Source organism: Sinohyriopsis cumingii, chromosome 16 (assembly GCF_028554795.1).
Source record: "Sinohyriopsis cumingii isolate HCF-2022 chromosome 16, ASM2855479v2, whole genome shotgun sequence".
Taxonomy (NCBI): domain Eukaryota; kingdom Metazoa; phylum Mollusca; class Bivalvia; order Unionida; family Unionidae; genus Sinohyriopsis; species Sinohyriopsis cumingii.
Window position 1 is genome coordinate 14,231,690 of NC_142976.1, and position 24,605 is coordinate 14,256,294.

Below are 24,605 nucleotides of genomic sequence, written 5' to 3' on the forward strand. Positions count from 1 at the left end.
ACAGTGACCATCTTGAAAACCTTGTTATTGTTATTCCTCATGAATGGATGAGACTATCAGCCTGGGCTTTTCACTGAAAGACTTCTTATAATGTCTGCTTGGCTGTAAATGAAAATGCCAAACTGGCCACATAACAGCCATCTTAAAAATCTTGTTCTCATTATTTCTTCTCAATAGAAAGTCCTATTTTAAAAATGGGGTTTTCACCAGAAGACCTCTTAGAATATCTAGTTGGTTCTAAATTAAAACTTTGCCAATCTGACCTCCAATATGGCTGCCATGGTGGCTGTCACCTGAAGGCTTCTGATGATGTCTAGGATGGCCCTAACTGTAAATGGTGCCTCTTGGGCATTCATTATGGACAACGCAGTGGGTATCTTGAAAATGTTGTTATTGCTACTCCTACTGAATGAATGGTAATATCAATATGGGATTCTCACTAAAAGACTTCTGATGATATCTGATTGGTTCAAAGGTTATATAGTGTTGATTTTATGTCCAGTACAGCCACCATGGTAGCCATGTCGAAAATCTTTTTATCAACTCTCCTCTGGAACATAATATTGTATCAACATTTTCATGAAAAACTTTTTATGGTATCTGATTGGTCCTAAATAATTACGTTGCCTATCCTGCATCCAATATAACAGCTTGGCAGCCATCTTGAAAATCTTGTTATTAATGCTTTTTCTCCTGAACAGGAGTCATATTATCATGGGTAAAATTTTCACTGGAAAATTTATTATAATGTCTAGTTACTCCCAAATTAAATTTTGTTGATCTGATCTCCATTATAGCATTTGCAGCATCTATTTTTAAAATCTATCACTACTCCTCCTAGATGGATGGTTATATTGACATGGGGATTTATCCTGAATACTACTTGTGATATCTAGTTGGATCTAAATGAAAACGATTCTGATCTGGCATCCACTATGGCAATCATGGTAGCCATCTTGAAAATCTTGCTTAGACTGCAATAACTTCTGGATTGGTGGTCATATCAACATGGGGTTTTCACCAAAATTCTTTGCTATTACCTGGTCTTAAATAAAGATGTTGCTGACTGAACATACACTATGGCCACCACTGCAGCCATCTTGAATGCTCAATAGTTATAAAGAATAATAAGTCTTGAATTCCTAGATATAGTTTTCAGCTAGTGGAGTGTAAGTCCCTTTGAGGGACTCTTGTCTTTTAATTTGGTTACCCAGGCTCTTTATGAGATCAAGTTAGACAGATACAAGTTGAATTCTGTACACTTAAATAAAGTGTCTGAGTTAATATCTGAGTTAATAATAAATCATTATTGCAAGGCAAGGTCTACAAAAATAAATGAAAACAATACAAGTTTCATTACTGTCCGTCATTAACATGTAATCAGTATTGCATTTAGTAATGCAGTTGTTATTCTGTTTAGTACCTAAAAATTAATATTAATTAATGTTGTGGAGCTGAATCTTCTAAAACTATCCCCACCCCCGCCATGAAACTTTATAAAATTTACTTGATACTGCACTCTCAGTTTTCAAATGGTCTGAAAAGGAAACCCAAAACTACAATTTTTAAAATATAAAAACCATATAAATTCTCATTTCTGTCAACCATCCATGTGTTATCTGTTACATCAGTGCATGGAAAATCCACTACAAAATGATTCTTTTGCATATGTAAGGTAAAACAGTAGTATGCAGGTTTCCACAGGTCAGAGTTACTTGTGTTTTGTAACTTTTGGATCTACAGTATTCCAAAAAAGATCTTTATAAGCATCTATTCATTAGTCAAAAACTTCTTGAAACACTGGAGAATTGTATACTGGTGTATTGAAATACAAATGCATTAATAAAGGGGTACTTTGTATGGTGTGTATTTTATGATAATAATTAAAACAGTATTCTGTCACACTTCATTTAAATAATATGAAATGTATTTACCTATGATTTTTTTCTCTCCAATCCAGACAGTTGAACCACATAAAGGAGATTCAGAATGCTATCAATCAACATGACGTGGTCAACAAAGTGCTACCTCACCTGGCCAGAAGGAGTGATGCCATTGTTCGCGAGGTCTTGAGCTTCATCAGTATCATGTTGTTCAATGCCAACAGGGAGGTCCAGGTATGACTTAGGTCTGGGGAGGGCCAGTCTCAACAGGGAGGTCCAGGTATGACTTAGGTCTGGGGAGGACCAGTCCCAACAGGGAGGTCCAGGTATGACTTAGGTCTTTGGAGGGCCAGTCCCAACACTGAGGTCCAGGTATGACTTAGGTCTGGGGAGTGCCAGTCCCAACAGGGAGGTCCAGGTATGACTTAGGTCTTGGGAGGGCCAGTCCCAACAGGGAGGTCCAGATATGACCTAGGGCTGGGGAGGGCCAGTCCCAACAGGGAGGTCCATGTATGACATAGGTATGGGGAGGGTCAGTCCCAACAGGGAGGTCCAGGTATGACTTAGGGCTGGGGAGGGCCAGTCCCAACAGGGAGGTCTGGGTTTGACTCAGGGCTGGGGAGGGCCAGTACCAGCAGGGAGGTCCAGGTATGACTTAGGTCTGGGGAGGGCCAGTCCCAACAGGAAGGTCAAGGTATGACTTAGGGCTGGGGAGGGTCAGTACCAACAGGAAGGTCCAGGTATGACTTAGGGCTGGGGAAGGCCAGTACCAACAGGGAGGTCTAGGTATGACTTAGGGCTGGGGAGGGCCAATCCCAAACAGGGAGGTCTGGGTATGACTTCTTGACCAAAGTTAGGCAGTATTAAGGGACATGAAGTTTTGAACTTTATCAACAGGAAGGTATGGGTATGATTTTGGGTCCAGGAGGGGTTAATTTTAGGGGGTCCTGAGCTTCATCAGCATCATGTTTTATTGGTAACAAGGAGGCCCAGGTAAGACTTTGGTCAGGGAGAGCAATTATTAGATGGTCAAAAGGGAGATCTAGGCATGACTTACCATATATACTCGCATATAAGCCCATTTGCTTATACGCCAACCCCCAAACTGAACAGGTATAAACACTAAAAAGTGCATGACCCACATATAAGCTAACCCACAATTCAAGACATCTCAAGAAGGTAAGTTCTAAATGCATTTACTTAGGCAAATTTATATTTAAAAAAATACATGTATAGTTATCTCAATGTTGGCGTGCATGATTATTAAAAAGAAATGGTATAAACTTGTTCGAAAAGTAATTTATTTAATTTTCTGTTTCTTATTGTATCTGCCTAATTTAGATTTGTGTATAATTTGATCAAACAATGACAAGAATTCAGCAATCCGGAGTTGCTGTAACACTCCCTCTTCCCTTTTTGACTTGATTGTTTGTTTATGCATTATGGTATTGGACATTTTATATCAGTGCACCGGTAATTTTGTTTTTACTTTTCCTTGAAATTGTAAATACCTAACTCATTAAAATGTAATCCCAGTATGACAACACAATGAACAACAATATGGTTCGATTCGATACACGCAATTAGGCTGCTGAACATATTTACATAATGGCGCCACCACATGTACATTGTAGGTTTGATTAGGGGCTGAATTAAGTACATCCCTTGGAGTTAAATCATGGACACCATTGTGCTAAACTTTAATGATATCTCCAATACAATAATGATGTTTCAGAAATAATGCTTTGAAAATTATGCTAATACCGTAAAAGCTGAGTCGTAAGTTTGCTTTGATGTAACTGTCCTTATACCATACCTGTCAATGTTCACACCAGGAGGAGAAAAAAACTCCCAGTTTTTGGGGTCGCTCTAAACCTGCCTCCCAATTTCATAACATTTTCCAATTTTTTGCAGAGAACTCCCTATTATTACATTATGTCTTTGATTTTCATTTCTTCTAAACAAGAAAAGTCCTACATGCTCTGTTGTCTCACCTGTGAATTATTCTTGTGACAAAATAATTACTTTGCTAGAAAAAATTCACTTCTTCATTAAATAAAATGTGAAGTTGAAACATTATTCACATAAATTAATGATTTATTTTACCTCTACAATAATACAAAAATAAAAAAATAAACCAGAACAAAACGTAAACGACAACAATAAAATTGTCCACAATTAATTTAAATCCCAAGAATGATCACTACGATTGCTGTTACTCCATATGCTATAGCACCATTCCAACAAAGAAACTTACACGAGTGAACACTTGGCATTTTTATACCATATATATCAATGTTAATTACCATCATAAAATTAAAAGAAGGAATGAAAATACATACCACGCAGCAAATGTGTGCTCAAAAAACTAATTCAGAATACATGTTTTATAGTAAACAATACTAAATGCTTTACAAGTTGACAATAAGGGAATTGGGTTCGATATACATCAAGGGGAAAATAGTTGCCCCATGTACGGTACCATGAGGTTGCCTATTTAGGTGCCTTTAGTTCAACAAAATTGGGAATCCTTTATATGCCAATCAATTGCTGGTGCTTGCATAACACACAATTGTGTAGAACGTGATTTCGTCGAATTACAATGAAGGGCCAGTTGTTTTCTCAAAATAGTTGCATCGATAGGGATTAACTTTAATTAGTCGTGCTGGCTTTCTTGCTTTTTATTTAAGACTAATAGTCGTGCTGGCTTTCTTGCTTTTTATTTAAGACTAATCTTTAACTATTGTGCAGTTTGACCTCAGCTGACCAGAATATGAAAAGAGGGCACATAGTGGGGGGAAAATAAGGTTTCTTTTCAGAGAGAAACGGTGAGTCTTTTTTGCGAATTTCACACATATTGGAACAGGAAGATTGATCAGTATTTAGTGAAAACAAGCCTTTAAAAATGCCCTGAAAAACCTCCCGATTTTAGGTCCCAATCTCTTTTTTTTTTTTTTTTTAGTCTCTTTACTTGCCTTTTGAAAAGTTCATATTTATGCCTTTCACCACGTTTTACAAATCTACAGTAATTGTGCTAATATTATGGAATAAAAGAGAATTACACATCAATGTACTGGTATAGTTGCTGGTCAGAATTCCCTCTTATCACAAGCCAGTTTCAGGGTTTTAGTGATTAACTGGCCTGTACTGCTGTCACAAAACGAAAGATGAATTTGCTGACTATCAACACAGGAGATGCTGAAACATCAAGCTTTCCATTATATGGAAAGTTATGATGTGTGCCTTGTACAATTAAATGTGTGTACCTTTTTTAGAATATTACCTCAATTTGTAGGAATGTTTATATCATTGAAAATTAGTAACTCGTGAGCACGTGATTCAGCATAAATTAAGCAGCTATTAAGGACCAGCTGAAATGTTATCTGGAACAATGCAGTTTGGTCGAAACAATAAAGCAAAATCTGCATCTAATATGTTTGTTAATAAATAAGGATATAAGTGACGCTATGCATGCTTTGCACTGTGTAAGTACTGTACATTATAGTTCAGCCTGGTCTCCCGGGTACACTCAACTGGCTGCGAATTATGAAGTCTGTATTTACCTTTATTTATTTTGTGTTATAGAAATCAGAAAATATGCGCATGCAAAATAATAACAAAATCAGTCATAGTACTTTATAACAGTATAATAATTGTCAGGTCACTGAAAGTTATTTCTTTTTACATGCCTATATATTAGGACACAAATTTTTTTTATTTTTTCATGTCCCAAGATTTACAACCATTACAGTGGTCAACAAAATGACTTAAAAACTGTCAAGTTTAGACATTGGCCAGCGGATAAGCTGACCCCCCCCCCTTTTTCCAGGCCTTTATTTTTCTAACTTTTTCAGCTTATATGCAAGTATATACGGTAGATTGGGGAAGAACAATGATAACAGTGTGGTTTAGGTATGAATTGGACCAAGAATGGTCAATGTTAAGTATTGTTAATGGTCCCTGCATTTTGAGCCCCATCAGCATCATGTTGAGTGCTAACAGATAGGTCCAGGTATGCTTTGGGCTGGGAAGAGCCAATTTTAGCAGGTCTTGAGCCCCATCAGCATCATGTTGAGTGGTAACAGATAGGTCCAGGTATGACTTGGACTGGGAAGAGCCAATTTTAGCAGGTCTAATTTGAGCCCCATCAGCATCATGTTCATTGGTAACAGATAGGTCCAGGTATGACTTGGTCTGGGAAGAGCCAATTTTAGCAGGTCTTGAGCCCCATCAGCATCATGTTGAGTGGTAACAGATAGGTCCAGGTATGACTGGGGCTGGGAAGAGCCAATTTTAGCAGGTCTAATTTGAGCCCCGTTAGCATCATGTTCATTGGTAACAGATAGGTCCAGGCATGACTTGGGCTGGGAAGAGCCAATTTTAGCAGGTCTTGAGCCCCATCAGCATCATGTTGAGTGCTATCAAGGAGGACCAGGTATGACATGTGTCCAGGATGGCCATTGTTAGAAGGCTTTGATTTCATCAGCATAATGTTCAGTGCAAACAGGGAGGTCCAGGTATGACTTGACCTGTAGAGGGCCAATTTTAGGAGGTCTTAAGATTCATCAGCTATGTGTTGTTCATTGACAACAGGGAAGTCCATGTTTGACATGGACCACAGAAGGCCAATACCAACAGGAAGATCCTAGTATGAATGGGTTCAGGGAGGGTCAGTGTTGGGAGGTCTTGAACTTCATCAGCATCATATTGTTAATACAAGGACACCCTGAAGAAGGTCAATGCCAACACAGAGGTCTAGGTATGATATGGACCAGAAATGGCCAGTGTGTGTTAAGTATTAGTTAGGATCACAAGGTCTTAAACTTTATCAGCATCGTGTTGTTCAATGCCAACAGGGAGGTATGGGTATGACTTGGGTTAGGGGGACCCAATTTTAGGAGCTCTTGAGCTTCATCAGCATGTTTTTCAATGTCAACAGGAAGGTCCTGGCATGACTTTGATCAGGGAAGACCAATGTTAATTATTTATAATGGTTGCAAGCTCTTTAATTTCATCATCATCATGTTGTTCAATGCCAACAGGGAGGGCTAGGTATGAATTAGGTCAGGGATGGTAAATATTAGCTTTTCATGAAGTTCTGAACTTCATCAGCATTATGTTGTTCAATGCCAACAGGGAGGTCAAGGAATGAATTGGGCTAGGAAAGGCCAATGGTAGGTATTAGTAAAGGTCACAAGGTCTTGCGCATCATGTTGTTCAATCCCAGCATGGAGGTCTAGGTATGACTTAGGCTTAGGAGGTCAATGTATGACTAGGACCAGGGAGGTCAAGGTATGACTAGGGCCAGGGAGGTCGAGGTATGACTTGTACCAGCTACAATGGTAACTAATGATGCTAACAAGACTGCTGTGGTTGGCACACCAAGTCTTCATAGGTTTACCTCCTAGCTAGATGTGGTACACATTTACAATGGGGTTCATCAGAGCAGTAATTCAGGTAAAATGTAATATGTCTTGTTGAAGTACTGTCCATATGGCATCTGAATTTGATGTATTTTAAGGCCTGAGTCCACAATGTTAAAATATTGACAATGCTATATTCTTTTTGGAATTTCTTGAATACTCCTTATATATATAAGTTTTTAAAGTATGTTTATAAATGCTGTTCTAAAAATTAAATATGTTTTTATTTTCTTTCTTCACAGAAATCAATGTTGGACTATTTTTTCTCCACAAGGGAGGAAGTTTTCTTTATGGCAGTAAGGGACCGTATGCAGATTTCCACCAACTCTATCAAAGAAAAGTAAGATCAGAAAATTAATTGCATGTAAGAGTCACATCAAAAGCAATGATCTTTATAATGTATGATTAATTTAGGACAGTGAGAACCTTGACATAATGAAACTCAGTCTAAGACATGAGATAAAGAAGCTTAGAACTTCCAAAAACTTACTTTTATGTATCTAATGTGCATTAATATTTGACAAAATTCAGCAATTTAGATTTGGTACACAGTTTATTCAATACTTCTCAACAAAAAATCAGTCAACGAATGAAATAGTTTTGTTTAAATATATTACAAATTTCTTATGTGCTATGTATGATTAATTAGTTTACTTGAAGTTGACTATGTTTTATTGCGCGGTAATCCAAAGTTCTTGTTAAGTTCTTCATGAAGCTTTATGTGCAGCACAATGAAGATTGACAGCTGTACATGGCTATTTTAATTTCATGAACTTCAGAGGTGAATAATGGGGAAAAAAAAGATTTGGCATCATATTTTTGTTTTTGATATTTTAATGTTTCATCAGGGCACTTTCCGAAACTAGTATGGCATACACTGTATTAATTTTCATATTTTCTGAGGATACAAATTTAGTGTATTTTGTGCCACTTCAAGAACATTTACCCAGAACACAGAGGCAGTCATTTTCCTCAGCACTGTGCATTGGAGAGTTTTCCTAATGATGATCAAAACTAAATGTCAATCAGGACATGTAGATGAATGTTAACTTTCTCTTTGTTGTGAGGGTTGTAAACAAAACAGAAACAAGGGAGCAAACATGTTAAACTTTGAGCCCTTTCAAAAGGTGACATCTATTCACTGCCCTCATTTTCTTTCTGGAACAGCCCTTAACATTTCCTTCCATTGGTTGTCATGGTTGACAGAATTATGACTGACTGCTACCATTTTTTAACTGATTTGAAGTTCTTTATATTTCAAGTTTAGATTGTCATTATGTCTTTTTTCTTCATAATTTAACAAGAATTCACAAGATCAAAACTTACTTTTAAAAAAATGGTAAAGTAGCTGCCAGATCCCAGGTATGAGGTTGGACAAAGATCAGGAAATATTCATTGCCCACCTTGAAGTAAAACAAAGACCAACACTTGACCAGGCACAGATTACAAACACTATGAACAGTATGTTAATTGACCTGTCTGAAGTGACAGCTTACAAAGCTAATTGTTACTAAGATAGCACCAGAGGTTGTTTGAAGTTACAGCTTACAAAGTTAATTGTTTCTAAGATAGTTGCAGAGGTTGTTCAGAGTGACAGCTTTCAAAGTTAATTGTTTCTAAAATAGCAGCAGAGGTTGTGCAAAGTGACAGCTTAATTGTTTCTAAAATAGCAGCAGAGGTTGTGCAAAGTGACAGCTTTCAAGGTTAATTGTTTCTAAAGTAGCACCAGTGGCTGTGCAAAGTGACAGCTTAATTGTTTCTAAAATAGCAGCAGAGGTTGTGCAAAGTGACAGCTTTCAAGGTTAATTGTTTCTAAGATGGCAGCAGAGGTTGTTCAAAGTGACAGCTTTCATAGTTAATTGTTTTTAAAATAGCACCAGAAGTTGTGCAAAGTGACAGCTTAATTGTTTCTAAAATAGCAGCAGAGGTTGTGCAAAGTGACAGCTTTCAAAGTTAATTGTTTCTAAAATAGCACCATTGGTTGTTCGAAGTGACAGCTTTCAAAGTTAATTGTTTCTAAAATAGCAGCAGTGATTGTTCGATGTGACAGCTTTCAAAGTTAATTGTTTCTAAGATAGCAGCAGAGGTTGTTCAAAGTGACAGCTTTCAAAGGTAATTTTTTCCAAGATAGCAGCAATGGTTGTTCAAAGTGACAGCTTTCAAAGTTAATTGTTTCTAAGATAGCAGCAGAGTTTGTTCAAAGTGACAGCTTTCAAAGTTAATTGTTTTTAAAGTAGCACTAGAGGTTTTTCAAAAAGACAGCTTTCAAAGTTAATTGTTTCTAAAATGGCAGCAGAGGTTTTTCAAAAAGCATGCACCACTGACCAGTCCTAACACTAACCTCTTAATGCTGAGCGCTTAGCGAGGCAGCTGTTAATACCATAAGTCTTTGGTATTACTTGGCAAGGGATCGAACCCACAACCTCCTTCATCCGAGGCGGATGCTCTAACCACTAGGCCACAGGAGCTGTTCATATATAAAGTATAGAGAAATAAAATAACAGTATAAATAAAAAAGCTAAAAAAAACTTATTATCAATCATTGCTTGAAAACAAAAAGAGCAACACAAACTCCATTTGGAAAGTCTTCAATGAACTCACTGGAGGAACACACAAAGATCAGACAAATAAAATTCACTCACTTCTGGTAAATGACACCATAGTCACTGATGACACTGACATTGCAAACATTTTCAATGATTTTGTCACCAACATTACCACAAAGTTAAAAGAACCATTGATAGAAAACAACTTAAATGAACTGAAAAAGTTCTGCAGCAGCAAAATCTCTAAGGAGATATGTTTTTCTATCTCACCAGTATAAAAAAAACTTTGTTAAAAAAATGTCTCAGTGAACTTGATACTAAGATAGATGCAGTACTTAAACAGATTGGCCCACAACTCATTAAATCTTCTGCCTCTGCTATTGTAGATAGCATAATATTCATAATCAGTTTAAGTATTGCAACCTCGTCTGTCCCCAAAATATGGAAAACTGCAAAAGTAACTCCTATTCACAAATCTGGTTCTAAGGATGATGCTGATAACTAACGACCAATCTCAATACTACCAAACTTGCCAAAATTGATTGAAAAACATGTCCATGACTCATTCATGTCATATTTAACCAAACACTTGCTGTTACACCCTAATCAATCAGGCTTTAGACAGAAACATTTATGTGAGACTACCTTGATCTCCCATACTGATAAATTGCTTCAAGCACATGACCAAGGTAGAATAATAGGATCAGTATTTGTAGATTTCATGAAAGCTTTTGACATGGTGAGTCATGAAATCCGGTTGAAGAAACTACCAATGTGATGAAGGAACAGTTAGATGGTTTTACTACATACTTAAGTGAGAGAACACAACATATTTATATAAATAATGTTCTGTCTGAACCTGGAACAATTAGATGTGGAATACCACAAGGCTCAATTCTGTGTCCATTACTATTTATTTTATTTATTAATGACCTACCACTTTTACTAAGAGACTCAATATCATCTACAGATCTCTATGCAGATGACACAACATTGTCAGACATCCAAAACACAAAACATGAACTTGAAATTTCTTTACAGAATGCCCTAAACAAACTGGAAAACCAGTGCACATGCAATGGCATGGTGGTAAATGCTGTTAAAACTAAAATATTACTTATCTCAGCATGGCAAAAAAGGACAAATCTTGATAGTGATGAACTATGACATTGAAGGATAAAAATTTGCAAATGGTTTGTCATGATAGACTGCTTGGTGTTCTGATAGGTTATTCTATCATGGACTGAACACATCAAATATATCAGTAAAAAGGTCAATTCAAGTTTATAGCTTCTCATTAGGATAAGACATTTTCTCCCTTAAAGGCACAGAAACTATCCATATCTACCAAACAGTATAAAATTCCCAAACCAAATAAAGAATTATTTTAAAAAGTGTCCAATACTCTGGAATTTTGCTCTTGATAGTATTCCAGTTGAGATTAGAAATGCCCACTCTGTTTCCTTCTTCCAAACCCAATATATCCAGTAGCTTCAGAGATACAGCTAAAATAAATAAATTCTTTTGTATGAGGGCCTCAAGGTAGATTAGTTCTTAGCTAATTGTGTTACCCTCTTTAAATAAGGTCATTATTATTCTTATTTTTATTATTATTATTATTGTTGTTGTTATTATTACGTCTGCATTATCATTGTATCTTCTAGGCGTGCATTACTTGCCCAGCATGAGGCAAGAAGAGGGGAAGTGGTGACAAATTTGAGCAGCTTGAATATGACCTTGACCTTAGGCAGGCGAGCCCTGAGTGTAAGATGTTGCACTTTTAAATTTTATCCCTCCTGTCATTTCACTATGAGCAAATGTGTTAAGATGTAATTATAGTGCACAAAAAGAGAAAGCTAAGAACACTTATTCCTATCCGGATCTTTTTATGCTAATTGAAACATTGTAGAGTATCAAACCAATCTTATTATGAAGGCTGCAATCACACAACATTCTAATTTTTTTCTAGTTTATTTCAGGGCCAAAAGGGAGAATAATGTTTATAAATTGATCAACCCTATTGAAATACATTGTATTATTATTATTATTATTATTATTATTATTATTTTATCAAATAAAGCTAATTGCATCAATTTTTCTTCATCGTGTTGTTTTAATTAATTGCAATAAAATCTTAATTCCTCAAAACAATTGTTAAACTTCTCACTTGTCTTATTCTCCAACAATTTACAGATTTACCCAGTATCAATAAATTTGATTGATTAATTGGTGGACATAATAAGTACTTGAGTAATCAACTGGTCTTCACTGTATTGCAGTACACACTGATTTTTAGACCTCTTACAACCAAACTGTTCATATCACCTATCTGTTTTATCTGTATATGCGACATAATTTTCATCCTGTCAGGGGGAAATTCTTTATATACTCACTTATAGGTCAGGTCCAACTGCAAACTACATAGACCCAGATCTGCCACTGCATTGCAGATGTTTGTAGTTGGACCTGACCTATAAGCAAGTATATGTGATATTTTATTTATCACTGTTTATCATTCCAGATGATTCAGGCCTATGACATGAGGATCAAGAGAGAAAAAATGCTGGGTTGGGTAAAGGCATATTATTTTTAGTTAATATTACACATAGAGTAATATATTTTCTTTCCTTAGACTAGTAGGCATGACATAGATAAATTACCAATTTTGTCATTGTTATGTGTTTCATATATTTAACATTAAATATACAAAATAGACAGTATCAGACCAAAAAAATGTACTTGTGTAGCATCAGGCATGTTTTGGCTTAGGTTTGATTTTGGACTCCATCTATCTGAATTATCTCTGTTGTTATGCCCTAGGGGCTTAAACTGTGTAACAAGAAAAGATAAATTCAAACAAGAATTCAATTTTTCGGAATATAAATTTGTTTCCTTAAAATATAAAATCAAACAAAGTGAAAGATATAAAAATAACTTATAGTATGGTATGAATTCCTATGACATTTCCTATGCTACATGCACTATCAATTCACAGTAATCCAGAAACAATCCTATGCTACATGTACTGTCAATTCACGGTAATCCAGAAACAATCCAATGCTACATGTACTATCAATTCACGGTAATCCAGAAACAATCCAATGCTACATGTACTATCAATTCACGGTAATCCAGAAACAATCCAATGCTACATGTACTGTCAATTCACGGTAATCCAGAAACAATCCAATGCTACATGTACTGTCAATTCACGGTAATCCAGAAACAATCCAATGCTACATGTACTATCAATTCACGGTAATCCAGAAACAATCCAATGCTACATGTACTATCAATTCACGGTAATCCAGAAACAATCCAATGCTACATGTACTATCAATTCACGGTAATCCAGAAACAATCCAATGCTACATGTGCTATCAATTCACGGTAATCCAGAAACAATCCAATGCTACATGTACTATCAATTCACGGTAATCCAGAAACAATCCAATGCTACATGTACTATCAATTCACGGTAATCCAGAAACAATCCAATGCTACATGTACTATCAATTCACGGTAATCCAGAAACAATCCAATGCTACATGTGCTATCAATTCACGGTAATCCAGAAACAATCCAATGCTACATGTGCTATCAATTCACGGTAATCCAGAAACAATCCAATGCTACATGTGCTATCAATTCACGGTAATCCAGAAACAATCCAATGCTACATGTACTATCAATTCACGGTAATCCAGAAACAATCCAATGCTACATGTACTATCAATTCACGGTAATCCAGAAACAATCCTATGCTGCATGCACTATCAATTCACGGTAATCCAGAAACAATCCAAATGTATTCCAAATGAGGGTTCTAAATGTGCTTAAGTACTAGCACAACTCAGAATAACTGTTCTAATATCCAAAAGATTTTACTTCAAGGTAAATCCAATAAAAGTAAAATATCACAAATGTCCTTGGATACTTCATGGTATCCCAACAAAATTATTAAAAATTCAAGTCCTTGGATGTTTCACGGTATCCCAGCAAAATTATTAAAAATTCAAGTCCTTGGATGTTTCACAGTATCCCAAACAAAATTATTAAAAATTCAAGTCCTTGAATGTTTTCACAATAATCCAGCAAGGTACTGTCTGTTTAGAATAAATGGATTTCCGCTCTGCAATTTCAGTGTTCAATAAATAAATAAATCTGAATCCTCTCGTAACAACTCTAACTGAAGACTGAAATACTGTGTATTTAATTACTTCATAAAGCCACTACATACGCATCAAGTAACTCTTACAAAAACTGAACTCTAACTGAAGACTGAAATGCTGTGTATTTAATTACTTCATATAGCCACTACATATGCATCAAATCAACAATTCTGAATCACTAGAAAAGATTCCAGGTATTTAAATTGTTCTGTATTATGAAAAACAGTCCTTATCTAACATTTTTTGAGAATTTTACCAATCGGTAACCAGGGCATGCTTGACATCTCTCGAGGATAGATGTTATCCTAAGATCATGTGATGTTGACATGACCTCCATTCAAATAAATTGTGGCATAAATTTAGTTATTGACATGAACTTGGCATTAACCTTTGTTTATGATTGGAGAAAGTACATACATGTACTTTTCTTATAGTACAGGCCAGCCACAGAATTAAAGAATTAAAAAATATGTCATCAATCCAAATTACTTAAATAAAAGCTATATTATAAAGCAATATATGATATTGATACCTGTAACAGTGTAAAGATCCAAGCGCAAATTTTATTTACTTATATGTTGTGTTGGAAATAGGAGGCTCTAAGTAGAGCACGGGAGCCTCCCTCCTGTGGGAAGAAAAAGAGATCCTGGAGAAAAAAGTCCTCTAATAAGAAGAAACCCCCTCAGAGTAACGGTATTTCCAAAATCTTTGTGTCTGATCCAAGCAGTGACAATCTTCTGGTGCCCTTGACACCAAAGGAAAAAGGTCAGCAAACAGAGATGGAGATGGCCGATGTTATAATACAAAGCCAGGTAATTAAATAAAGTCATTATCATTATTATTATTATTATTAGGAAATGCTGTAAAGCTAGACCTGTATTGTGCATTCTTGAAAGCATTGGTGGTTGTGCATTGTGTTCTTGGAGGAGGGAAAAGTTAAAGAAAAAATATAACCAGGATGGATAGCTACACACTCTATTCCCTTGGAAACAAGAGAAAATTTGAAAAATTAAAGGAGTTCTACACTTTCAGTCAGCTGTTTCTTCTGGCTTTCTCCAATAATTCTGTTTGCTTGGGACTTATGTATACAACATTTATATAAGAACAATGTTATGTATGAACAAATTGGCTTATTCAGTTTAAGGTCTGTGCTTTTTTTTATATGAACTGCAGCTGTTTATCGAGGAAACTTTTGTCCTGTTTTTCATTGGACCTATTGGTCATTCCATTCATCCATCCCTCCAGCCTTCCAACTGTCTGTTTCACTTGCATTTCCACCTAATAGTTCCCTTAATTGTCATTGAATTTCATGTACAGCATGGTATAGATAAAACCTTGAGTAGTGTCCCTTTGATGGTTTAAGCCTTCTTATGCCCCTGTTGTTACTTTCCTCGTTCACAGCCTCAATCCCCATGACTTTTACAACCTGTGGACTTAGGACTACTAGTACTAATAATCGATGTGAAGTAGCCCAAGCAATCAGCTAGAGCCATGCATTGACGCAGAGCAGTATTCAGTAAAACTGCCTATGACATTATTCTGGTAGACTTTTTATCAACTTTTATTGTCTGTAAATGCACTTCACAGTTCCTTATATATGCTCAGAGTTGCAAGTGATTTTCCATTTCTTCCATCATAGTCTTGAAATCTGCCGTGCTAATTATTTTATTCTTGATAGTCACCAAATAGAATTTTACTTATGGAGTTGAGACTTTTGTGCTGCAGCAAACAGTTCTGAATAGACATCTATTCATGTAAGTAATTGTATTGAAATTAATTTGCTAGCACCACTTGAGACACTGGTTACTATCAATGTAGCCCTGACAATAATTCAGATTGGTGCACATACGATGGTTGTTGTGGTTGTGACTCCTGCCACACCAAGACCAACAGTTGTTGTTGCAGTGAGAGCACAAATAGTATCTACAGCCAAACACATACTTCTGTGTTTTATGATCAGTGTAGTTCTCTTGTTGAGTTCATTTCACAGCTGTTGCTCTGCTATGATTACTTTTTCACATCGGTAACATTCAGGGTCCATCATAGTTCCTCTATTAATAATAAAATTGTGTGGCACAATTGCTTGACTCTCAGACTGTGTCTGGACTCATCATGTTTAGATGCAATTCACATACATACATACTTCTAACCAATTACCCTTTGTCATACAATTATAGAATATATCAGCCTAGGGAATATTTAAATTTCCTGTGATTGTGTGTTCAGGGGGTCTAGCACTCTAGTTATTTAAAAACATGTACTTGATGAAGACATTGTAAGAGACATTTGAAAGGATACCATGCATGTCACCTGAATACAAGTCACAGATGCAAACACTGCCTCAATACTTTAATGAAAGAGCTCAGAAGGGTGATCTTTAGAAATCCTGTATATGTTGCTCCTTGCAGACCCAACAACTGTAAAGAGTACATGATAAAAATGCCATTAATGACACATGGTACAACTTACGAACATTAAAATGGTATTTAGGGAATGTAATGGAAAGAAACCATGTACATGTGCTTGGTGGAGTCATTTTGTACAAATGATTAATGCAAGGATGGAAGAACTGAAGAAGGTGAAACTGTATGGAGAGAATTTATGGCACAGCACACACCTCAACCAGAAATGCAATTACAACCATGACAAGAATTACCAACGCAACAAGAAAATATTTTATGGCAACAACAACAACAGCTACAGCAACAAAAATAAAAATGTCTAAAATGTGAAGCATGAGTGCCCAAAGTGAAGATTTACCTGTGCCACAACCAGTAAAACATGAAGAATCTGAAAAAACAAGAAAGAAAACAGTCTCACTAAATTGGCCAAATTGTAAATACCAGCCCAAGCAAAGGTATATTTTGGTTATTTTCTATCATATTTTGAAGCTGAACCAACAACTGCCACCAAGACACACACTAACCCCCTTTTGAATAATCTTCTATACCAACAGATGAAGATAATGCAACCAAGACATATAGCAGCTGCACCTCCTTCCATACCTGCACCCACTCCAAAACTAAAAGGACCTGTTAAACCCTCACCTAATGAAGAACAGAATATGTGGTACCAGCAACATCCAACATGTATACCAACTCTGCCCCCACTGGGCAAAGAGCTAGAAAGGTGGATGGAGCAACTTTGAGACAATACAAAAGATAGACAAATGAATAGAAAGGCAGTAAATGCAACAACCGAAATATGGAGAAGGTTTTTGGTGGACTTTGTGACCCAAATGGCCTCAGTGATTGATTGATCAGTTCATGCAGGTAACAGTGCATCAAAGAAGCTACATCAATTTGTCAGCCACTGCTCACCATTGACACCATGGAAAGAAATACATAACTTGTGCTGATGTGTGAAGTTGCTGACAATATCAATGATGTATACGGCAAGTGAACTTCATACACCAATGAGGAGTTCAGAAACAATTGAGATACACTGTGTTGTACATAAAATCTTTGCTATCATACAACATGTTTTTGTGAATACAACCCCTATAATCACAATCTGATCAATGAAACCAGAATTCAGTGTGTCTTTTTCTGCACCTGTTACTGCTGGCGAATCATACACACTTGAGATTGCACAAGCATCACTGAAAGCATATTACAATTGGCCAATTACCACATGGTAGGTATACTTTTCTTATAGTATGTTCACTTTCATATTTTTTATATTACCACATGTTAAATATCACTTTAAGTGATTCAGATTGGTTCAGATAAGCCCACGAAATTATTGCACAGTATTCTCTTGATTGATTGGCTGTGATTGTGAGAATACTTTTTTAACCCTTCAATCTGTAATTTTTTATTTTCAGTGAACATTTTTGGCCAGCATTTTTTTTAATCAACTCGCAAAAACGAATTGGGGAAAAATGATCCTGTCTGCTTCAACAAGGCTAATTTACCCCCCACAAGGGTTTGTTATGTGATGTATAATATATCATAACATGAAAAATGGCTAAAACCAAGACAAAAACAATAACAAGTAAAGCTACGGATATTGCTTGTGTGGGGTGGGGGTTGAGGGAGGCCTTATATATGTAGCATGGAATCCAACTGATATACAGGCGTGGTTTAAACGTTAACTTACAGAAGTAAATAAACTCACCTCTGTTCAGAGAAGAATGTGGACATAAACCAGTCTCCAAACTGACAGAAGTTTATCCAGTCACTGCATATTTACGCGGTAAATATGTGATGCAGTTCCGAGTCAGAATGAAATTTGTTTGCATATTCTGTAGTTTGCTGTTCCAAATCAAACACTGCAAATATCCGGTCACAAATACATCACAGTAAATATCAGAATTTCTCCTTCCAGTCAACCTTCTTTCACATGAATATTGCAATATCAATGTTATTTTTACCATAGTTGTAAAAGCGACACTTTAAGGTTATGTAAACATCGATTGTCAACTATACAGGTAGTGCATGCAAAATAAGACACATTGGAAATTCTGTGTTGAAACATAATTTTGTCTGTGTAAAATGTTCTGTTTATAGAGAAGGATGCATGTTTTTTGATTTGTAGTTTGTAAGAAACTATAATCTACTTTTAAACATCAGTAATAGTTGAACTTTGAATGGGATTATTTCTTACACACAACAAAGGAAAGTGCAGCATCTGTAAGAATGAACAAAATTATTCTTTCTTCTTTCCATCTAATTAATTTCTGCTGAAATAAACACTATATGATAAAAAGAGTCTCAAATGGGTAATGATGTAATGTTAATTTTATGACACTCATTGAATTATGTCCAGCTGTGATAAAAAGAATCTCAAATAGGTAATAATTTAATGTTAATTTTATGACACTCATTGAATTATGTCCAGGTGTGATAAAAAGTCTCAAATGGGTAAATGATTTAATGTTAATTTTATGGAACTCATTGAATAATGTCCAGCTGTGATAAAAAGAATCTCAAATGGGTAATAATTTAATTTTAATTTTATGACACTCATTGAATTATGTCCAGCTGTGATAAAAAGAATTTCAAATGGGTAATAATTTAATGTTAATTTTATGGCACTCATTGAATTATGTCCAGGTGTGATAAAAAGTCTCAAATGGGTAAATGATTTAATGTTAATTTTATGGAACTCATTGAATAATGTCCAGCTGTGATAAAAAGAGTCTCAAATGGGTAATGATATAATGTTAATTTTATGACACTCATTGAATTATGTCAAGCTGTGATAAAAAGAGTCTCAAATGGGTAATAATTTAATGTTAATTTTATGACACTCATTGAATAATGTCCAGCTGTGATAAAAAGAATCTCAAATGGGTAATAATTTAATGTTAATTTTATGAAACTCGTTGAATAATGTCCAGCTGTGATAAAAAGAATCTCAACTGGGTAATGATTTAATGTTAATTTTATGACACTCATTGAATAATGTCCAGCTGTGATAAAAACAATCTCAAATGGGTAATGATATAATGTTAATTTTATGACACTCGTTGAATAATGTCCAGCTGTGATAAAAAGAGTCTCAAATGGGTAATAATTTAATGTTAATTTTATGACACTCATTGAATTATGTCCAGCTGTGATAAAAAGAATCTCAAATGGGTAATAATTTAATGTTAATTTTATGAAACTCGTTGAATAATGTCCAGCTGTGATAAAAAGAATCTCAACTGGGTAATAATTTAATGTTAATTTTATGAAACTCATTGAATAATGTCCAGCTGTGATAAAAAGAATCTCAACTGGGCAATGATTTAATGTTAATTTTATGACACTCATTGAATAATGTCCAGCTGTGATAAAAAGAATCTCAAATGGGTAATGATATAATGTTAATTTTATGACACTCATTGAATAATGTCCAGCTGTGATAAAAAGAATCTCAAATGGGTAATGATATAATGTTAATTTTATGACACTCATTGAATAATGTCCAGCTGTGACTAAAAGAATCTCAACTGGGTAATGATTTAATGTTAATTTTATGACACTCATTGAATTATGTCCAGCTGTGATTAAAAGAATTTCAAATGAGTAATGATATAATGTTAATTTTATGACACTCATTGAATAATGTCCAGCTGTGACTAAAAGAATCTCAACTGGGTAATGATTTAATGTTAATTTTATGACACTCATTGAATTATGTCCAGCTGTGATAAAAAGAATCTCAACTGGGTAATGATATAATGTTAATTTTATGACACTCGTTGAATAATGTCCAGCTGTGACTAAAAGAATCTCAACTGGGTAATGATTTAATGTTAATTTTATGACACTCATTGAATAATGTCCAGCTGTGATAAAAAGAGTCTCAAATGGGTAATAATTTAATGTTAATTTTATGACACTCATTGAATTATGTCCAGCTGTGATTAAAAGAATCTCAACTGGGTAATGATATAATGTTAATTTTATGACACTCGTTGAATAATGTCCAGCTGTGACTAAAAGAATTTCAAATGAGTAATGATATAATGTTAATTTTATGACACTCATTGAATTATGTCCAGCTGTGACTAAAAGAATCTCAACTGGGTAATGATATAATGTTAATTTTATGACACTCATTGAATTATGTCCAGCTGTGATAAAAAGAATCTCAACTGGGTAATGATATAATGTTAATTTTATGACACTCGTTGAATAATGTCCAGCTGTGACTAAAAGAATCTCAACTGGGTAATGATTTAATGTTAATTTTATGACACTCATTGAATTATGTCCAGCTGTGATAAAAAGAATCTCAACTGGGCAATGATTTAATGTTAATTTTATGACACTCATTGAATAATGTCCAGCTGTGATAAAAAGAATCTCAACTGGGCAATGATTTAATGTTAATTTTATGACACTCATTGAATAATGTCCAGCTGTGATAAAAAGAATCTCAACTGGGTAATAATTTAATGTTAATTTTATGAAACTCATTGAATAATGTCCAGCTGTGATAAAAAGAATCTCAACTGGGCAATGATTTAATGTTAATTTTATGACACTCATTGAATAATGTCCAGCTGTGATAAAAAGAATCTCAACTGGGCAATGATTTAATGTTAATTTTATGACACTCATTGAATAATGTCCAGCTGTGATAAAAAGAATCTCAAATGGGTAATGATATAATGTTAATTTTATGACACTCATTGAATAATGTCCAGCTGTGACTAAAAGAATCTCAACTGGGTAATGATTTAATGTTAATTTTATGACACTCATTGAATTATGTCCAGCTGTGATAAAAAGAGTCTCAAATGGGTAATAATTTAATGTTAATTTTATGAAACTCGTTGAATAATGTCCAGCTGTGGTAAAAAGAATCTCAACAGGGTAATGATATAATGTTAATTTTATGACACTCATTGAATTATGTCCAGCTGTGATTAAAAGAATCTCAACTGGGTAATGATTTAATGTTAATTTTATGAAACTCATTGAATAATGTCCAGCTGTGATAAAAAGAATCTCAACTGGGCAATGATTTAATGTTAATTTTATGACACTCATTGAATAATGTCCAGCTGTGATAAAAAGAGTCTCAAATGGGTAATAATTTAATGTTAATTTTATGACACTCATTGAATTATGTCCAGCTGTGATAAAAAGAATCTCAAATGGGTAATAATTTAATGTTAATTTTATGAAACTCGTTGAATAATGTCCAGCTGTGATAAAAAGAATTTCAAATGGGTAATAATTTAATGTTAATTTTATGACACTCATTGAATAATGTCCAGCTGTGATAAAAAGAATCTCAAATGGGTAATGATATAATGTTAATTTTATGACACTCATTGAATTATATCCAGCTGTGATAAAAAGAATCTCAACTGGGTAATGATTTAATGTTAATTTTATGACACTCATTGAATAATGTCCAGCTGTGATTAAAAGAATTTCAAATGGGTAATGATTTAATGTTAATTTTATGAAACTCGTTGAATAATGTCCAGCTGTGTTAAAAAGAGTCTCAAATGGGTAATGATATAATGTTAATTTTATGACACTCATTGAATTATGTCCAGCTGTGATTAAAAGAATCTCAACGGGGTAATGATTTAATGTTAATTTTATGAAACTTGTTGAATAATGTCCAGCTGTGATAAAAGAATTTCAAATGGGTAATGATATAATGTTAATTTTATGACACTCATTGAATAATGTCCAGTTGTGATAAAAAGAATTTCAAATGGGTAATGATTTAATGTTAATTTTATGAAACTCGTTGAATAATGTCCAGCTGTGTTAAAAAGAGTCTCAAATGGGTAATGATAAAATGTTAATTTGATGACACTCATTGAATTATGTCCAGCTGTGATTAAAAGAATCTCAACTGGGTAATGATTTAATGTTAATTTTATGAAACTCGTTGAATAATGTCCAGCTGTGATAAAAAGAATCTCAAATGGGTAATGATATAATGTTAATTTTATGACACTCATTGAATAATGTCCAGCTGTGATTAAAAGAATCTCAACTGGGTAATGATTTAATGTTAATTTTATTAAACTCGTTGAATAATGTCCAGCTGTGATAAAAAGAATCTCAAATGGGTAATAATTTAATGTTAATTTTATGACACTCATTGAATAATGTCCAGCTGTGATAAAAAGAGTCTCAACTGGGTAATGATATAATGTTAATTTTATGACACTCATTGAATTATGTCCAGCTGTGATTAAAAGAATCTCAACGGGGTAATGATTTAATGTTAATTTTATGAAACTTGTTGAATAATGTCCAGCTGTGATAAAAGAATTTCAAATGGGTAATGATATAATGTTAATTTTATGACACTCATTGAATAATGTCCAGCTGTGATAAAAAGAATTTCAAATGGGTAATGATTTAATGTTAATTTTATGAAACTCGTTGAATAATGTCCAGCTGTGTTAAAAAGAGTCTCAAATGGGTAATGATAAAATGTTAATTTGATGACACTCATTGAATTATGTCCAGCTGTGATTAAAAGAATCTCAACTGGGTAATGATTTAATGTTAATTTTATGAAACTCGTTGAATAATGTCCAGCTGTGATAAAAAGAATCTCAAATGGGTAATGATATAATGTTAATTTTATGACACTCATTGAATAATGTCCAGCTGTGATTAAAAGAATCTCAACTGGGTAATGATTTAATGTTAATTTTATTAAACTCGTTGAATAATGTCCAGCTGTAATAAAAAGAATCTCAAATGGGTAATGATATAATGTTAATTTTATGACACTCATTGAATTATGTCCAGCTGTGATTAAAAGAATCTCAACTGGGTAATGATTTAATGTTAATTTTATGAAACTCGTTGAATAATGTCCAGCTGTGATAAAAAGAATCTCAACTAGGCAATGATTTAATGTTAATTTTATGAAACTCATTGAATAATGTCCAGCTGTGATAAAAAGAATTTCAAATGGGTAATGATATAATGTTAATTTTATGACACTCATTGAATTATGTCCAGTTGTGATTAAAAGAATCTCAACTGGGTAATGATTTAATGTTAATTTTATGAAACTCGTTGAATAATGTCCAGCTGTGATAAAAAGAATCTCAACTAGGCAATGATTTAATGTTAATTTTATGAAACTCATTGAATAATGTCCAGCTGTGATAAAAAGAATTTCAAATGGGTAATGATTTAATGTTAATTTTATGACACTCATTGAATTATGTCCAGTTGTGATAAAAAGAATTTCAAATGGGTAATAATTTAATGTTAATTTTATGGAACTCATTGAATTATGCCCAGCTGTGATAAAAAGAATCTCAACTGGGTAATGATTTAATGTTAATTTTATGAAACTCGTTGAATAATTTCCAGCTGTGATAAAAAGAATCTCAGCTGGGCAATGATTTAATGTTAATTTTATGAAACTCATTGAATAATGTCCAGCTGTGATAATAAGAATTTCAAATGGGTAATGATATAATGTTAATTTTATGACACTCATTGAATAATGTCCAGTTGTGATAAAAAGAATTTCAAATGGGTAATAATTTAATGTTAATTTTATGAAACTCATTGAATAATGTCCAGCTTACCAAGGCAAGAACCTCTATATATCCAATCACAACCTCTTGATGGTCTGCATGGGAATAACTCATTTGTTTTCAGGGATGTCAGTTACCACCTGTTATAATATTGAACCAAAGACTTAAAAATTTCCATTGAATCCACACTCAGTTCCATCATCACAATAAGATCTCAAACACAGGTGGCTGACATTGCATGGTCATCAGTAAGATCAGTTTTAGGTTGGCCTGACAACATTTTAGATGATAAATGATTTTTACATATGGGATATCATATCATACCTGACATTATAAAAATTACCTCAACAACGCAGATCAATTTAATTTGTGTCACCGTCATAGGTAGTTATGAAAGTGAGTCTGAAAAGTCATACCTAGTTGTTCAGGTTTATATACTGTATGGTTTTTCACCAACCATGGAACTAGGTGATTTAATATAAATTATTTCTGCAGCACCAGTCCTTTTGTATCTTCTATGTCATAATAATCAGTTGACTCATTTTCATTTTACATTTGTGGATCAAGATCGGTACATCGTAGATCTGTGGGGTGAAATATTGACA

General features: G+C 34.3%; 1 protein-coding gene across 4 annotated transcripts in view; it reads left to right on the forward strand.

Moving 5' to 3' along the window:
• The window catches only part of LOC149779968 (inositol 1,4,5-trisphosphate-gated calcium channel ITPR2-like), a 187,233-nt gene that overhangs the window by 98,544 nt on the left and 64,084 nt on the right, over nucleotides 1–24,605 (forward strand). For all 4 annotated transcript variants that reach the window (XM_089936684.1, XM_089936686.1, XM_089936687.1 and 1 more), the window contains 5 exons: nucleotides 1,961–2,117; nucleotides 7,549–7,646; nucleotides 11,517–11,616; nucleotides 12,374–12,424; nucleotides 14,618–14,836. In XM_089936684.1, coding sequence (XP_089792810.1) covers nucleotides 1,961–2,117; nucleotides 7,549–7,646; nucleotides 11,517–11,616; nucleotides 12,374–12,424; nucleotides 14,618–14,836 — 625 coding nt within the window. The remainder of the gene's footprint in view (nucleotides 1–1,960; nucleotides 2,118–7,548; nucleotides 7,647–11,516; nucleotides 11,617–12,373; nucleotides 12,425–14,617; nucleotides 14,837–24,605) is intronic.